This window comes from Heterodontus francisci, chromosome 31, assembly GCF_036365525.1.
Source record: "Heterodontus francisci isolate sHetFra1 chromosome 31, sHetFra1.hap1, whole genome shotgun sequence".
Lineage (NCBI taxonomy): Eukaryota > Metazoa > Chordata > Chondrichthyes > Heterodontiformes > Heterodontidae > Heterodontus > Heterodontus francisci.
In genome coordinates this window covers 44855453-44871037 of record NC_090401.1, presented here as the reverse complement: position 1 = coordinate 44871037, position 15585 = coordinate 44855453, and the positions used below count along the sequence as shown (strand labels likewise).

The 15585-nt window shown below is 43.9% G+C and overlaps 1 protein-coding gene across 1 annotated transcript in view; it reads right to left on the bottom strand.

Annotated features, from left to right (window-relative positions):
• Positions 1 to 11441, bottom strand: part of LOC137347219 (PR domain zinc finger protein 1-like) — a 57641-nt gene extending 46200 nt beyond the window's left edge. Inside the window, exon 1 of the mRNA XM_068011459.1 lies at positions 11271 to 11441. Coding sequence (XP_067867560.1) covers positions 11271 to 11441 — 171 coding nt within the window. The remainder of the gene's footprint in view (positions 1 to 11270) is intronic.
• Between the last annotated feature and the right edge of the window lie 4144 nt (positions 11442 to 15585).

Sequence of the window (15585 nt, the reverse complement as noted above, 5' to 3'; positions counted from 1 at the left end):
TGTTAAGTCTCACTGATTGAATATCTAGGCCATGTAGTTACAATGGCACTGCACCCATTTCTCGGTGCAAAACAGGCTTCTAAGCATCCAATGTGGTACCTGAAGCGTGCATGCATACATGCTGGATGAGCGGCACCCACCATATTGCTAAAGACAGAAAAAGAGGCGTCAAGGATCTGAAGCAGGGAACCGAAGGTCTGATGCTTCCTGTTGGCTCTCCTGGCTGGTCTTCCGTTTTCCATGCTCCATAAACACCAAAAAACACTGCTGTCTGTATCTTAACTCGCATCAGGTCCTCACCCCCATCCCCACTGTGCTTGCTGGCATACATTGGCTCCATGTCTGGCAATACCTCAAATTTAAAATTCACATCCTTGTTTTCAAATCCCTCCATGGCTTTACCTCTCCCTATCTCTGAAACCTCCTCCAGCCACACAACTCTCCAAGATCTCTGCCCCCCTTCAATTCCAGCCTCTTGTGGATCCCCAGTTTTAATCACTCCAGCATTGCCTAAGCTCTAGAATTCCCTTCCCAAACCTCTCACCTCCTTTAGGACGCTCCTTAAAATCTAACTCTTTGACCAACCTATCTTAATATCTCCATCTTTGACTCAGTGTCAATTATTGTGCAACCAAGCTCATCTGAGCGCCTTGGAACGATTTGACTATGTTAAAGATGCTGTATCAAGCTGTTTGCAGGAAATGGTGTAAGAGGAATTAAAAGAAAACCCAAACACCATTGGAGAGTGGGGGGATTAGACACAGGGTCAATTGAGACCATGCATGTCGTAAAGTGCTTTGTACTTTACGTGATTTTCAGTGCACAGTGGCGCAGTGGTTAGCACCGCAGCCTCACAGCTCCAGCGACCCGGGTTCAATTCTGGGTACTGCCTGTGTGGAGTTTGCAAGTTCTCCCTGTGTCTGCGTGGGTTTCCTCCGGGTGCTCCGGTTTCCTCCCACATGCCAAAGACTTGCAGCTGATAGGTAAATTGGCCATTATAAATTGCCCCTAGTATAGGTAGGTGGTAGGGAAATATAGGGACAGGTGGGGATGTGGTAGGGATATAGGATTAGTATAAATGGGTGGTTGATGGTCGGCACAGACTCGGTGGGCCGAAGGGCCTGTTTCAGTGCTGTATCTCTAAATAATATCACACATTGTTTAGAAGGACAGGAAGCTGCAGGTTATCTCAGATTACACCAAATTACATCATGAAATGGGAAATACAATGTTGCAACAGAACTGACTGGGAGAAAGTAGATGAAAATGAATTCAAACTAGTTTCAACTTTGACCCAGTTTACAGCTGTCAGTTTTCCCCGGGGCAATTGGAAGCAGAATGTTAATTTTCCAATGTTAATTTCCCAATGCCACTTCTGCTTCCTCTTTTCTAAGAAAAGCCAATAAAGAGCGGCATTAAACTCCTGCCAAGAACCTCTCCTGAATTGCATCAATGAATGGGTGTCTTATCCAATGATTTTTCCAGCTTCCATTGGCATCTGTCCACGTTCTAGTCATTCAGCACAACTAATTGTTGTCTTTTATGGGAAAGACTATCAGGTTAAAGCTTATCCTTCAGGTTACTGAGCTCCAACATTTGCTCACTTGTTCTCTCTCTATGTGCTTAATTGTAATTAGTAAATTATTTTATTACCTTTCTTGTGTTGGGTATATGAATTATTTGCAATCTCTCACCTGAAGTTTAACTATAATGTCGAGTTCCTTGGAACATGAAATATGAACCTCAGTTTCTCCATAAAAAGGGTGTGGCTTTGCATCAGCTCACTGGGCCCTGACATGTATTATGTTACATAGAGTTTGGACTTTTTTGAAATTACATTTAATGCTTTCTATAAGATATGGTAACCTAGTGATTGAATCAATGGACTAACATCATAGAAGCTATCAGTTCATAATCTCATTATTGCAAATTATGAAACTGAGTTCAAATAGATCTGTAATTTATGGGCTAAAAACAGAAAAAAAAACATGAAAGCCATCAGTTGGTTCATTAATGTCCTTCAGGGAAGGGCTCTTGCCATCTTTAATAAAAGCAGACGCTGGAAATTTGAAATGAAAACAGAAAGTGCTGGAAATTCTCAGCAGGTCAGACCTTCTGATGACCTGCTGAGTATTTCCAGCACTTGCTGTTTTTCTCTTGCCATCTTTAGCTGGTCTCACCTACATGTGATTCCAGTCCCCCAACATGTGGGTTACTCTGATTTCGGCCAATAAAGGATGTGCAATAATTGTGGCCTTTCCAGTGTTATCCACATCTTGACAACAAATAGAAACAAAGATCAAGGATATTGGTGAGTGGAATCTTTTGCTATTTTAAAGCACTAACTGTCCCATCAAACACTCCCAAGGCAGGTGCAGCACAGGTTAGATACAGAGGAAAGTTCCCTCTACACTTAACCTTTAATGCGGACAAATGTCCCAAGATGCTTTACAGAGGCACATTAGGACAAAAGTGGGAAGTTTAGCCAAAGAAGGAGATATTAAGCAGAGTCAGAAAGATGGATGTTAAAGAGGGTCTTAAAGGAGGAGAGGGAGGTGGAGATCTGAATGGGATAAATGCTGGTTTGTAGATTTTATAAAATTAATTCCTTTTTACATAATAATGAATTTTCCCATGCATGGACTTCATTCAATATAACAGATGAATGATAGAGTGTGTGACAAGCACTTTTCTAGAAGATTGAGAGTCACTGATAATGATCAGAAAAATATATCGGAATGAATCAAAATTACAATACAGGTCATTCAATCTAAGCAGTCTATGTTTAGTGTTTAATTCATTGCCATTTCTCTTCCAGTCTGTGCCAGTGTTTACCTTCACACAAGCAAATACTCTAATAGTTTTAATCGACCTGTCTAATCTAATCTTGAATGTTGACATAACCTCTGCCTCAACTAATCCTGGAAGTGAATTTCACAGCTTTTCAACTATCCGTGTAAAGAAATTTCTCCTGCCCTCTGTTGTAAGTCTCTTACTTGCGTGTGCGGCCCCTCGCTTTGGATCCCTCAACTTCAGTCTGCTTCTCTCTGCCCTGTCCCATCCTTCCATGATTTTAAACATTTTTATCATATTGCCGCATGATCTGTGTTGATCTAACAAAAAGGGATCAATTTTTCAATTGTATTGTATTTTCAATTTTGTATTGTATTTCCTCACATCACGCAGCATCCTGGTGAAACTGCACTGTACCCTCTGTAAAGCCTCAATACCTTCCTGCAGGGTGGAGCCAAAAACTGCACACAGTACTCTATCTGATGTCCTGTTAATAGTTTACATTTTAAAAAATTCAATAACACACAGGGTGGCTAGAATGTGGAATTGTCAATCACAAACCGTTGTTGAGTTCATAAATTGTCTTAAAGTGAATTCAATAATTGTTTGAAAAAGCAGAACATTAAAAAGGATCTGGGGAACAAGCAGGAGAGTGACATTTGAATAAATGTCTTGTTTGTAGAAAAGCACTGGCACAGACTGAATGGAAGGTGCGGGGTCAGTATGATTGCAGTTGTCAATTATGGGACTATAATTACCTAGTCTGTGGTAGGATTACCATCTCTGGTTGAATGCATTCCTGGAGCTTTCATCACATGATTTCAAGCCCAGTAAAACATCCTTCTCCCCTATCTCCAATATTTTTTATAGCTAATAAATGAACATGTTCAAAGAAATTGAATAAAACTCAATTTTTTCAAAGTCTCTATGACTTTTCTCCTGGGTGATCGGAGTAGTGTGCTGGAGATTAATTTTCAATTCCTGGAGACTGCAGGATGCTCCTGGAAAGTTGACAACTTAGTCTGAGGCTGCACCTGTATTAAATTTGATGGACACAATAGACAGTGAAATGCATTGACATTTAACTGATAGACAGAGCTCTCATCTGATATCAGCTGAGTCTCGGTAGGCCGCACTCTTACTTCTGTGTCAGAAGGTTGTGGGTTCAAGACAGACTCCAGGAACTTGAGCATACGATCCAGGCCAACACTTCCAGGGCAGTAATAGGGGAGTGCTGCACTGTCGAAGGTGCCTTCTTTCAGATAAGACGTTAAACCCAGGCTCCGCCTGTCATTGCAGGTGGATGTAAATGATCCCCGGCACTATTTTGAAGATAAACAAGAGAGTCTCCCCAGTTATCCCTCAACCAACATCACTAAAACAGATGATCTCATTGCTGTTTGTGGGATCTTGCTGTGCGGAAATTGACTGCCGGTATTCCCTACAATACAGCAGTGACTACCCTTAAAAGGTGCTTAATTAGCTCTGAAGTGCTTTGGGATGTCCTGAGGCTGTGAAAGGTGCTATATAAATGCAAAGTTATTTAGTTCTTTCTGCTTTCCTGTCTCCACCTTACAAGCAGTGGTTAACAGCCCAATAATGTCAAACGCACATTGGGCCTATGTAGATTGGTGAATAGGAAACACTGTGGGACTATTAGTGCTTCAATGCCAGTAACCCAAGACCAGCTACTACTGCAGTGAAGGAAATCCCCGCACACAGCGACAAACAGAAAAACTGACGGGCCATAGTTGCTGTATTAGTCGAGTGAATTCAAAGGAAAGAGCAGCTTCCTGTTTACTCTCCAACTGACTGGAGCTCTCTTTTTATGGTGCAATCAAACCTGTGAGAACTTCAAGCCTGTTGCAGTCTCTGAACATTGGTCACGACCTCCTCTGGGTGTTCCTGATACTCAGAGTTTCTAATACAGAGTATGGCCCAATTTCAAAAAGTCTTGCTCACACATTTTGTATATTTATATATTCTACACGGGCATAGAATCATCGAAACAAGGAAATATACAACAGTTCAGCAACGAAGAAGGACATTCAGCCCATCGAGCCTGCGCTGGATCTTTCAAAGGACAGTCCAGTTAGTCCCTTTCTCACACTCTTTCCCCATATTCCTGCAGTTTTTGTCTCCTTCAAGTATCTATCATATTCTCTTTTTAAAGCTACTATTGAATCTATTTCCACAATCCCATCAGCCAGTGCATTCCAAATCCTAACCATTCATTATGCAATAACGTTTTTCTTCATGTCACCTTTAGTTCTTTTGCCAATCACCTTAAATCTATACCCTTTGTTTATTGTCCCTTCAGCCATTGGAAACAGTTTATCTTTATTTACTGTACCTAATCCTTCATGATTTTGAACAACTCTATTAAATCTCCTCTTAGCCTTCTCTGCTCTAAGGAGAACAATGCCAGCTTCTCCAGTCCATGTAACTGTAATTCCTGATTCTTGGAACTTTTCTAGTAAATCTCTTCTGTATCCTTTTCAAAGTTTTCATGTCCTTTCCTAACATGTGGTGCCCAGAATTGGACACAATGCTCCAGCTGGTGCTGTACCAGTGTTTAAGTTTAGGTTTATAGGTTTAGTATAATTTCCTGGCTTTTGCACTCAATGCCAATATTTATGAAGCTCAAGAACCCATATGCTTTATAACTGCTTTGTTAACCTGTCCCACGACCTTCAAGGATTTGTGCACCCCCAGGTCTCTCACTTCTTGCACCACCTTTAAAATTGTACCATTTATCTTGTATTGTCCCTCCTCATTCTACCAAAATGTATCACCTCACACTTTTCTGCATTGAATTTCATCTGCCATGTTTCTGTCCATTCCACCAGTCTGTCTTTGTCTTCTTGAAGTCTATCACTATCTTCCTCACTGTTTACAATAGTTCCAAGCTTTGTGTCATCTGCAAATTTCATAATTGTGCCTGTACCCCAAAGTAACATAAGCCCCGATTTTAACTGGGGGTGAGCGATGGGCTAACGTGACCACCGTCAGACTTGTCAATGTGAAGCCTGACCTCACTTAAATAAATTATCCCGAACCCAGCGATAATCACATGGCAGTAGTGGACAAACATGGCAGGGGGTCACCAATAGAGCCCTATAGGAACAGGTCTGGCAAGCTATCATTGGGAGGATGGGTTAGGCGTGGCGGTGGGAGGAGAGGGAAACCCATGACAAGGGAGGTCCAAGGCTGCTTCTTATGTGATATCGCCGTCTCTGCTCCTGCCTCAGCTCAACTACTGCTGAAACCTTCATCCATGCTGTTGTTACCCCCAGACTCACTATTCCAGTGTTCCCCTGGTCAGCCTCTCATCTTACACCCTCTGTAAACTTCAGCAAACCAAAAACTCTGCTACCTGTATCCTGTCTTGCATGAATTCCCTTTCATCCCCAGTACTCACTGACCTACTACTACTGCCCACATCCCCTGAATGAATAAAAAAAACCTACATTGTTTCCTAGTCCAACAATGAATCCATTTCAAATTCTCATCCTTGATTTCAAATCCCTCCATGACCTCAGCCTGCCCTATTTGTGTAACCTCCTCCAGCCATACAGCCCTCCAAGATCTCTGCACACCTCCAATTCTGGCCTCTTGCATGTCCCCAATTTTCATTGCTCCACCATTGGTCTTCAGCTGCCAAGACCATAAGATCTGGAATTCTCTTCCTAACCCTTTCCACCTCTCCTCATTTAAGATGCTCCTTAAAACCTACCTCTTTGACCAAGCTTTTTGTCACCTGCTTTAATACCTACCTTGGGGACAGTCTCAAATTTTGTCTGGTAACACTCCAGTGAAGCACCTTGGGATGTTTTATTAAGTTGAAGGCACTATATAAATATAAGTTATTGCAACTCTGTTAGCTTTACTCTTTACCTAGCCTGTGCTATACCTGCCCTGGCAGTGTTTGATGGGACATTGTAGGGGAGTTTTAGTCAGTATCTAGCCCTTCCTGTACTGCAGCTGGGTGTGTTTAATGAGACAGTGTAGAGGGAGCTTTACTCTGTACCTAACTCATGCTGTACCTGCCCTGGAAGTGTTTGATTAGACAATATAAAGGAAGTGTTACTCTATGTCTAATCTGTACCATACCTGTTCTGGGAGTGTTTGAAAGGACAGTGTGGAGAGAGCTTTTATTTCATTTTAGCATGGTATGAAAAAAATCAGTTGCCCATTGTCTGAAATGCAGTGACAAATCTCTCATTATCACATCTGTTCCACCCACACTCTGGGGCGGGCCGCAGTGGAAGTTAACCGACAGGCTACGCCAGGCTGTCCCATGAGCCATTCTGAAGGAGAATCATTATGAAACGTGCTGCTGATTTCACTTTTAGTTGTTAAAAGGACTGTTTTTGTTATTTGGTTTAAAGGCCTTCTCAGGTCAGGGGAAAAAAACCCGACCCAAACCCGACAGAACCACACTGGATCTGGCCCGAGTCCCTCCACTTTTTCCCACGCCTGACCCGACCCCGACCCCGTCCCGACCACCTGAATGTTCCCTTTACCTACCTTGCGACTCTGAATCTGCAGGAAGCTGCAGCATGAGTGTGATTGTGAAAGGCAGTATATAAATGCAAGTTCTTTCTTTGCCCAACACCGTAGGAAAATATGTTTTCCCATTTTACTGATCGTTTCACTGTTGGAAAGGATTTCTCCCTCATAATTTCAATGGAGACTCAGCAGAAGTAGTCAATAGAAATTAGACAGATCAATTAGCTAACTTGTGGACTTGAGTGTAACTAACCAAGCTACCTCGAGATCAATCCAGCGGTGATTAAATTAATCAGCTTTGACTGTTTCTGTGATGTTTCATGGATCTGCTTCTGCACTAACTTTTAATACTTTTAATGCTGTGTGCCTTGGTCAGATCATGTGTTCAACGTTAGGCCCAAGGGCGTAATACACCGCTCATACGCTTCAAAAAATAAATCACCACAAATTACTCATTGACACTTAGTCATCCTGGCAAGGAAATTCCACACCCAGAGACACAAACGATATAGTGACTATCATTTTCCATCTCCCTTTCATTCCTAACTTTTAACTGGCAATTCAGTGAACTTTCACTTGGAGGCTTCACCCAGAGGGTGGTGGGGATCTGGAACTCACTGCCTGAAAGGGTGGTAGAGGTAGAAATGCTCATAACATTTAAAAAATACTTGGATATGCACTTGAAGTGCTGTAACCTACAAGGCTAGAATCCAAGAGCTGGAAAGTGGGATTAGGCTGGAGGGCTAGGACAGACACATTGGGCCGAATGGCCTCATTCCCTGCTGTAAATTTCTATGGTTTCTATGATTTCTTAGAGACAGAAGTTCCTGCATCAAGAATCACCTCTCCCTCAAAATCACTCATTCCCATCGCCTCCCAAAGCTGGGCAGGATTTATATTTTGATTTGAGATTGTTGCAAGTACTGATTTGTGAATCTCTGTGCTATAGTTTACATTATTAGAAACCACAAACACACTTAGGCCATTGTTTAAACTGCTGCCTCACACATCACACACTTCCTATTTGTGAAATTGGAAGCTCAAAGTGAAGGATGTCACTCTGGGAATAGAACATTATCATATATTTATCCAGTTTCAGCACCAAACACTCGAGCGCAGCTACAGTGTGGGCTTGATGCAGAGTAAAGCTCCCTCTGCACTGTCCTATCAAACACTAGACAGGGCAGGTACATCACGGGTTAGATATAGAGTAAAACTCCCTCTACACTGTCCCACTATAATGCCTCAGGCCCAATCTCATGAGTACCATCTACTGCACCAGTATGAAACACTTCCATTTCCTCTCTCTCGGTCTCTCTGCATGAAATTGTCTATTTCAATGCCTGTTTTGTGCTAGGAACGATAGGAACTGGAGGAGGCCATTCAGCCCCTTGGACTTGCTGCACTATTGAATTATATCATGATTGATCTGAACCTCAGTTCTATTTATCTGCCTTTGCTCCATATACTTTGATACCCTTACCCCCCAAAAATCTATCAATCTCAGTCTTGAAAGCTCTAATTGAATCCACAGACTTTTGGGGGAGAGAGTTCCAGATTTCCACTACTCTTTGTATGGAGATGTGCTTCCTGATTTCACTCCTTAATGGCCTAGCTCTAATTTTAAGGTTATGCCCTTTTATTCTTAATTCCCTCATTAGAGGAAATAGTTTCTCCATATCAACCCTATTGAATCCTTCTACTATTTTCAATGCCTTGATCAGATCACCCCCTCAATCTTCTAAACTCAAGGGAATACAACAAGCCAAGCAGATGCATCTTTACGATTGTGGGATTGACTTCACCCTTGGATTTGAACACTTAATCTCGGCTAACATACCCTCGGGTGTTCTGCATTGATCTATCAGATCAGATGTTTAAACAAGCCCCCTTGCCCTCATCTTGGTGAGCATTAAGGCCCCCATGTTACTATTGGAAGAAAAGCAGGCAATTTTTCCCAATGGGAATAGAAGTGGTGTTTATGCAACCTGTCCTCATAATGGGCTGTAGTTGAATACCCAATAGGAACCAAACTAAGACCATTGGGCATCAGTCTGGGCTGGGTTACATGCCAGATGGTAACAGTTAACCCTCCAATCCTGTGTTTCTCATATACACACATAGACATACTCTTCAATCTGGTCCACTTATACTTCTGTAGACAGTCTCACCTGGATACTGAGCTCCCATTGCACAGAGAAATAAAAACTGATTGTCAGTTGGTCAGTTTCCCTCTGCCACAAACATTAATAAATGTACCGTGTCTGAATTAACCGTCTGAAGTTTCGTATCCTGTCGAGGCAATGGTCACATGTCTGGATGGAGCAACAGAGCAGACTCCCACCCACCAGTATAGGCTGCGTGGCAGCTGGAACACTTGTCTGCACCTCTCACATGTGGTATTTTGGTGAAACTCTGATTATTCCATTAGGTCAGTGAAATTACCCACTCCAAAATCCCCCCGACAGAACCATGCGTCTGTGTATATGTGTCTCTCTCTGTCTGGTACCCACCTGTTACATTTACAATGATTGTGCCTCACCTCGGATGTTTGTCTGAGGGGTGATCTTTCAAAATGTTGAAGCAGCAAGGTAGTGGGGATGGATGTGCTGGGGAGGGTTAGTGTGGGGTCCCAGCCAAATACGGGGACCCACCAGCAAGGAACCCAGAGAAATAAGACAGGACAGGTCGCATCCCTGAGCCCCAGGTTTTCCACCTGCACACTTCTGCTGTGATCCAGGGCAAGAAAGAGGGAGGAGAGGGAATCGGGGTGAGGGGTGATCGAGTGGGTGGGGTGGGGGGGGGGGGGGGGGGTGTTGTGGGACTTTGACTGTTCTTGGTACCCAGGACCCCACTGCACTTTTCCCATCCAAGACCTGCCCGATGCTAGTTTCAAGCATAGTCGAGCATCTCACCCATTCGAAACAGATGTCTGCTTAATTATGACAACAGGAAGACTTGCATTTATATAGCACCTTTTGCAACATCCCAAAGCCGTTTACAGACATTGAAGTACTTTTGAAGTGTAGTCACTGCTGTAGGAAACACAGCAGCCAATTGGCACACAGCAAGCAACCCACAAACATCAATGTGATAATGGCCAGATAATCTGATTTAGGCATTGATTGAGGGATAAATATTGACCACAGACATCAAGGAAGACTCTCCTGCTCTTTTTCAAAATGGCATCATTGGAGCTTTTGCATCCACTTGAGAGGGAAGGTTGGACCTCAGTCTTACGTCTCATGTGAAAAACGGCATCTCCAACAGTGTAGTACTCCCTCGGTACTGGAGCATCACCCTGGATTTTTGTTCTCAAGTTTCTGGAGCGGAGCTTGAGCCCATGACCTTCTGACTACCCACTGAACCACAACTGACATTTATACCAGTTGCTGATGGTGACTGCCATATCGAGGTACCTTTCAAGCAGAATGGGTACCACGCATGTTCCACTTAATCATATCAAGCATTCAATGGTCTGACCAGCAATCCCTTTATTTCTGCAGAGACAGGAGGAACATGAGTTCTCCTCGCAAACCCACTAAAAGGAACACCAGCCCGTGTGTGGTCCTCGCCTGCCCCCTCACCACCCCTCACACCACTCACATCCCCGCCACCTCCTCCTGCCCAGAATTTCCTTAGACTTTCTGCCAATGCGCCAGCGTAACTTCACCAGTCTGGAAATTCAGAATTATAGAATGGTACAGCACAGGTAGAGGTCATTCGGCCAAACATGACTGTGCCAGTTCTTTGAAAGAGCAAATCCAGTTAGTCCCACACCCTTGCTCTTTCCCCATACCACTGCAAATGTTTCCTTTTCAAGTATTTATCTGATCCCTGTTGGAAAGTTACCATTGAATCTGCTTCCACTGCCCTTGAATTTGAAATCATTTTTGCAAAGTTAACCTTGAGGTTGCCAAGTGAGGCTCAGAGATATTGGGTCAGTTGGACTCAGAGGGACTTACCTCATTGGTTATTGTGTACTTGAAGGTAAGGTTTCGGGGTATGGAGGCTCTGGCCCGAGGGATCTCAGCATATTTCATCGGATCCCCTTGTTGGTCATTTACAATGTAGGTGCACTTCTCTTCCAAATCCACCTCTCTCCACTGGCTCATGTCCGAGACCTCAGCTTTCATTTTCCTTCCCTCTCAGTGTCTCACTCACTCCAAGGTGACAGGACCAATAACATCGGAGAACCTGCAAAAGCAAACAACATGGGGAAAAAATTATAAAAGAAAAGGAAGAACTTGCATTTCTGTAGTGCCTTTCACAACCTCAGGAAATCCCAATTTACAGCCAATAAAGTACTTTTGAAGTGTAGTCACTTTCTAAAGTAGAAAATGGAGCAGCTAATTTGCGCAGAGCAAGATCCCACAAACAGTAATGAGGTACATTACCAGATAATCCACCATAGTGATGTTGATTGAGGGATAAATATTGGCCCAACCCCAGGGAGAACTCCCTTGCTCTTCTTCAAAATAGTGCTATGCAACCTTTTACATCCACCCGAGAGGGCAGACTCAGTTTAATGATTCATCTGAAAGATGGTACCTCTGACAGTACAGCACCCTTCAGTACTGCACTGGGAGTGTCAGTCTTCGATTATGTGCTCACATATCTGGATCTTCTGACTCAGGAAACAGAATGATGCCAAGGCCACTTAAATATTATTATTGTTTGAGACATAGCACAACTTAGTCTGCCCTGACAGACTTGCAAGATTGAACATTTCGCACCTCAGAGTTTAAAGAACAAAGAACAGTACAGCACAGGAACAGGCCATTCGGCCCTCCAAGCCTGCGCCGATCTTGATGCCTGCCTAAACTAACACCTTCTGCACTTTCGGGGCCCATATACCTCTATTCCCTTCCTATTCATATATTTGTCAAGATGCCTCTTAAACGTCGCTATTGTATCTGCTTCCACCACCTCCCCTGGCAGCAAGTTCCAGGCACTCACCACCCTCTGTGTAAAGAACTTGCCTCACACATCCCCTCTAAACTTTGCCCCTCGCACTTTAAACCTATGTCCCCTAGTAACTGATTCTTCCACCCTGGGAAAAAGCTTCTGACTATCCACTCTGTCCATGCCGCTCATAACTTTGTAAACCTCTATCATGTCGCCCCTCCACCTCCGTCGTTCCAGTGAAAACAATCCGAGTTTATCCAACCTCTCCTCATAGCCAATGCCCTCCAGACCAGGCAACATCCTGGTAAACCTCCTCTGTACCCTCTCCAAAGCCTCCACGTCCTTCTGGTAGTGTGGCGACCAGAATTGCACGCAATATCCTAAGTGTGGCCTAACTAAGGTTCGGTACAGCTGCAACATGACTTGCCAATTTTTATACTCTATGCCCCGACCGATGAAGGCAAGCATGCCGTATGCCTTCTTGACTACCTTATCCACCTGCGTTGCCAGGAGAGAAATAAATTATGCTCCAAGATGTCGCAAAGAAAATGTCTTCCCATCACACAACAACCTCACCAAGACAGCACACACCTTCTGTCTGCCTACCTTAAGGAGGGTGGCTAGTTGGGGATCTCTGAGTAGGTCCCACCTCAAAATCTTTCCACAGTTTGGTACAGCTCCATGACTGAAAAAGGGGGCAATAGAGTGGGAAGGGCATGAGTATGGGATCAGGGGCAGGGCAGGGGTGTGGGATCAGTGGGAAGGGCAGGGGTGTGGGATCAAGGGGCAGAGCAAGGGTGTGGGATCAGGGGACAGGGCAGGGATGTGGGATTGGGGGCAGGACAGGGGTGTGGGATCAGGGGGAAGGGCAGGAGTGTGGGATCAGGGGGCAGGACAAGGGTGTGGGATCATGGGGCAGGGCAGGGGTGTGGGATCAGGGAGCAGGACAAGGGTGTGGGATCTGGAGGAAGGGAAGGACAAGGGTGTCTGATCAGGACTATAGATCTGATAGTTTCTAAAGAAACTTAATTGAAAACCTGAACAACTAGCAGTCGCACAATACTGTACATAGAAGAAAATACACTTTCTGTATCTATGAGCTCCTTGCTCATAGGTTGGTAGGTGTTTGCCCTTGGTGCAATGGTTTGGGGGCTCTAATAATTAAAATAAAAACCTTCCACCTCCACATTAATTGATTTCTAATTTTGATTCTCTGACCGGTCAACGTTAGCAAATAGAACATTATAATGGGTGTTATTAGTATCTACAGGTGAATATCAGAGATCACAGACCACAGGAAAGCAAGGGAAAGCCACACATACAAATGTAACCGAATGTTCTAGCCCCGTGTTCCCCACAGAATCCTTTCAAGTATCTCAGTTATATTAATGTGCCTATTACTAAGGAACTGGAGTAGGCCACTCAGTTCCTTGAACCTGTTCCATCATTCAGTTGGATCATGGCTGATCTGTACCTTAATTCCATCTACCCATCTTTAGTCCCTATCCCTTGATATCCTTACTCAATAGAAATCTATCAATCTTAGTCTTGAAAATTGCAACTGACCCCCAACCTAGACAGCCTCTTGAGGAAGAGAGCTCTAGATTTCCACTACCCTTTGTGAAAAAGTGCTTCCTAATTTCACTTCTGAATAGCCTAGCTCTAATTGTAAGGTTGCTGCCTTGTTCAATTTCTTCCACTAGAAGTAGTTTCTCTGTCTGTACCCTACTGAATCTCTTTTATCATTTTAAACACCTTGGTAGTACTGCCATAACACATGCTACCTGCCCCCACACAACAACAACTTGCCTTTATATAACACCTTTAGTGTAGTGAAACATTCCAAAGTGCTTCACAGGAGCATTATCAAATAAGATTTGACACTGAGCCACATAAACAGAGATTAGGACAGATGACCAAAAGCTTGGCCAAAGAGGTAGGTTTTAAGGAGCGTCTTAAAGTAGGAGAGAGAGGTGGAGATTCACAGAGGTTTAGGGAAGGAATTCCAGAGCTTGGGGCCTCAGCAGCTGAAGCACAGTTGACAATGGTGGAGCGATTAAAATCCAGGATGTGCAAGAGGCCAGAATTGGAGGAGTGCAGAGATCTCGGAGGGTTGCAGGGCTGGAGGGGCAAGGCAATGGAGGGATTTGAAAACAAGCATGAGAATTTTGAATTTGCAGCATTGCTTCGCCAGGAGCCTCTGTAAGTTGGCGAGCACCAGGGACAATGGATGAACAGGACTTGGTGCGAGTTAGGATACGGGCAGCAGAATTTTGGATGGGCTTAAGTTACATGAGCCAGAAATCCTTGGAGGCCCCTCCATTGCTTTGCACTCCACCAAGAGGCGTATCAGCAAGGAATGTTCTGATGAAGGGTCGCCATTTAAAGTGTTACCGTGTCAGTTCTCTCCACAGAATTAGCCTGACCTGCTCAGTGTCAACACTTGAGGGCAATGTTTCTCAGAACCTGATGCAGAGCGATGTTCAGGCAAGATTTTCTTTAAGACGCTTTAATCCTCTATCCAAGAGGTAAGTGCAGTGACTGAGCTGGAATTAACAAGGATTGCATACTTGATCCCACTCCAGCTTTCCACTCCGAGCCTTTATGGGATTTCTCAACTGGGATCAGTATTTTTTTTAAACAGCGCACACCTCCAATAACTTTCCAAGCAAATCGAATCCTGGTTATTGGAACCAAGGATGGGGGAGAATCATCTTAACTTGACCTGCCCAGTAGTTTCCTGACAGCATCAGATTGTACACCCATTACACACCCCATCCAAAATTACTTTCCATTAAGAACAACTTGCATTTATATAACGCCTTTAACTTAATAAAACATCTCATAGCACATCACAGCTGTGATTATCCGACAAAATTTGAAGCAAAGCCACATAAGGAATTATTAGGATACTCAACCAAAAGTTGGTCAAAGAGGCAAATTTTAAGAACCATCTTAGAGGAGGAGAGAGGGGTAGAGAGGTAGAGAGGTTTACGGAGGGAACTCCAGAACTTAGGGCCTAGGCAGCTGAAGGCACGGCCGCCAATGGTGAAGCAATTAAAATCGACAATGTGCAAGAGGTCAGTCAGTTCCTCACTACCCCAGTCTCTTCCAAGAGTGAATCATTTTTGAAGCAATCACATTGCATACCGAAAGGGGAAATTGGCCCCACTGATAATTACTAGGTACAATTTCTCCTCTACCTCACCCAAATGGCCCTTCTTAACATCAGAGTCCAGACATTAGGGCTGGATTTTGTGCAGGAGGTGGGGCTCCCGGCACTGGGCTGAAAAGGCAAGAAAACCCTGGCTCTGCATTTTTTCAGCCTCCCGGAGCAATCCTCAGATCTTTTGGGGTGAAAGTTTAAAGACA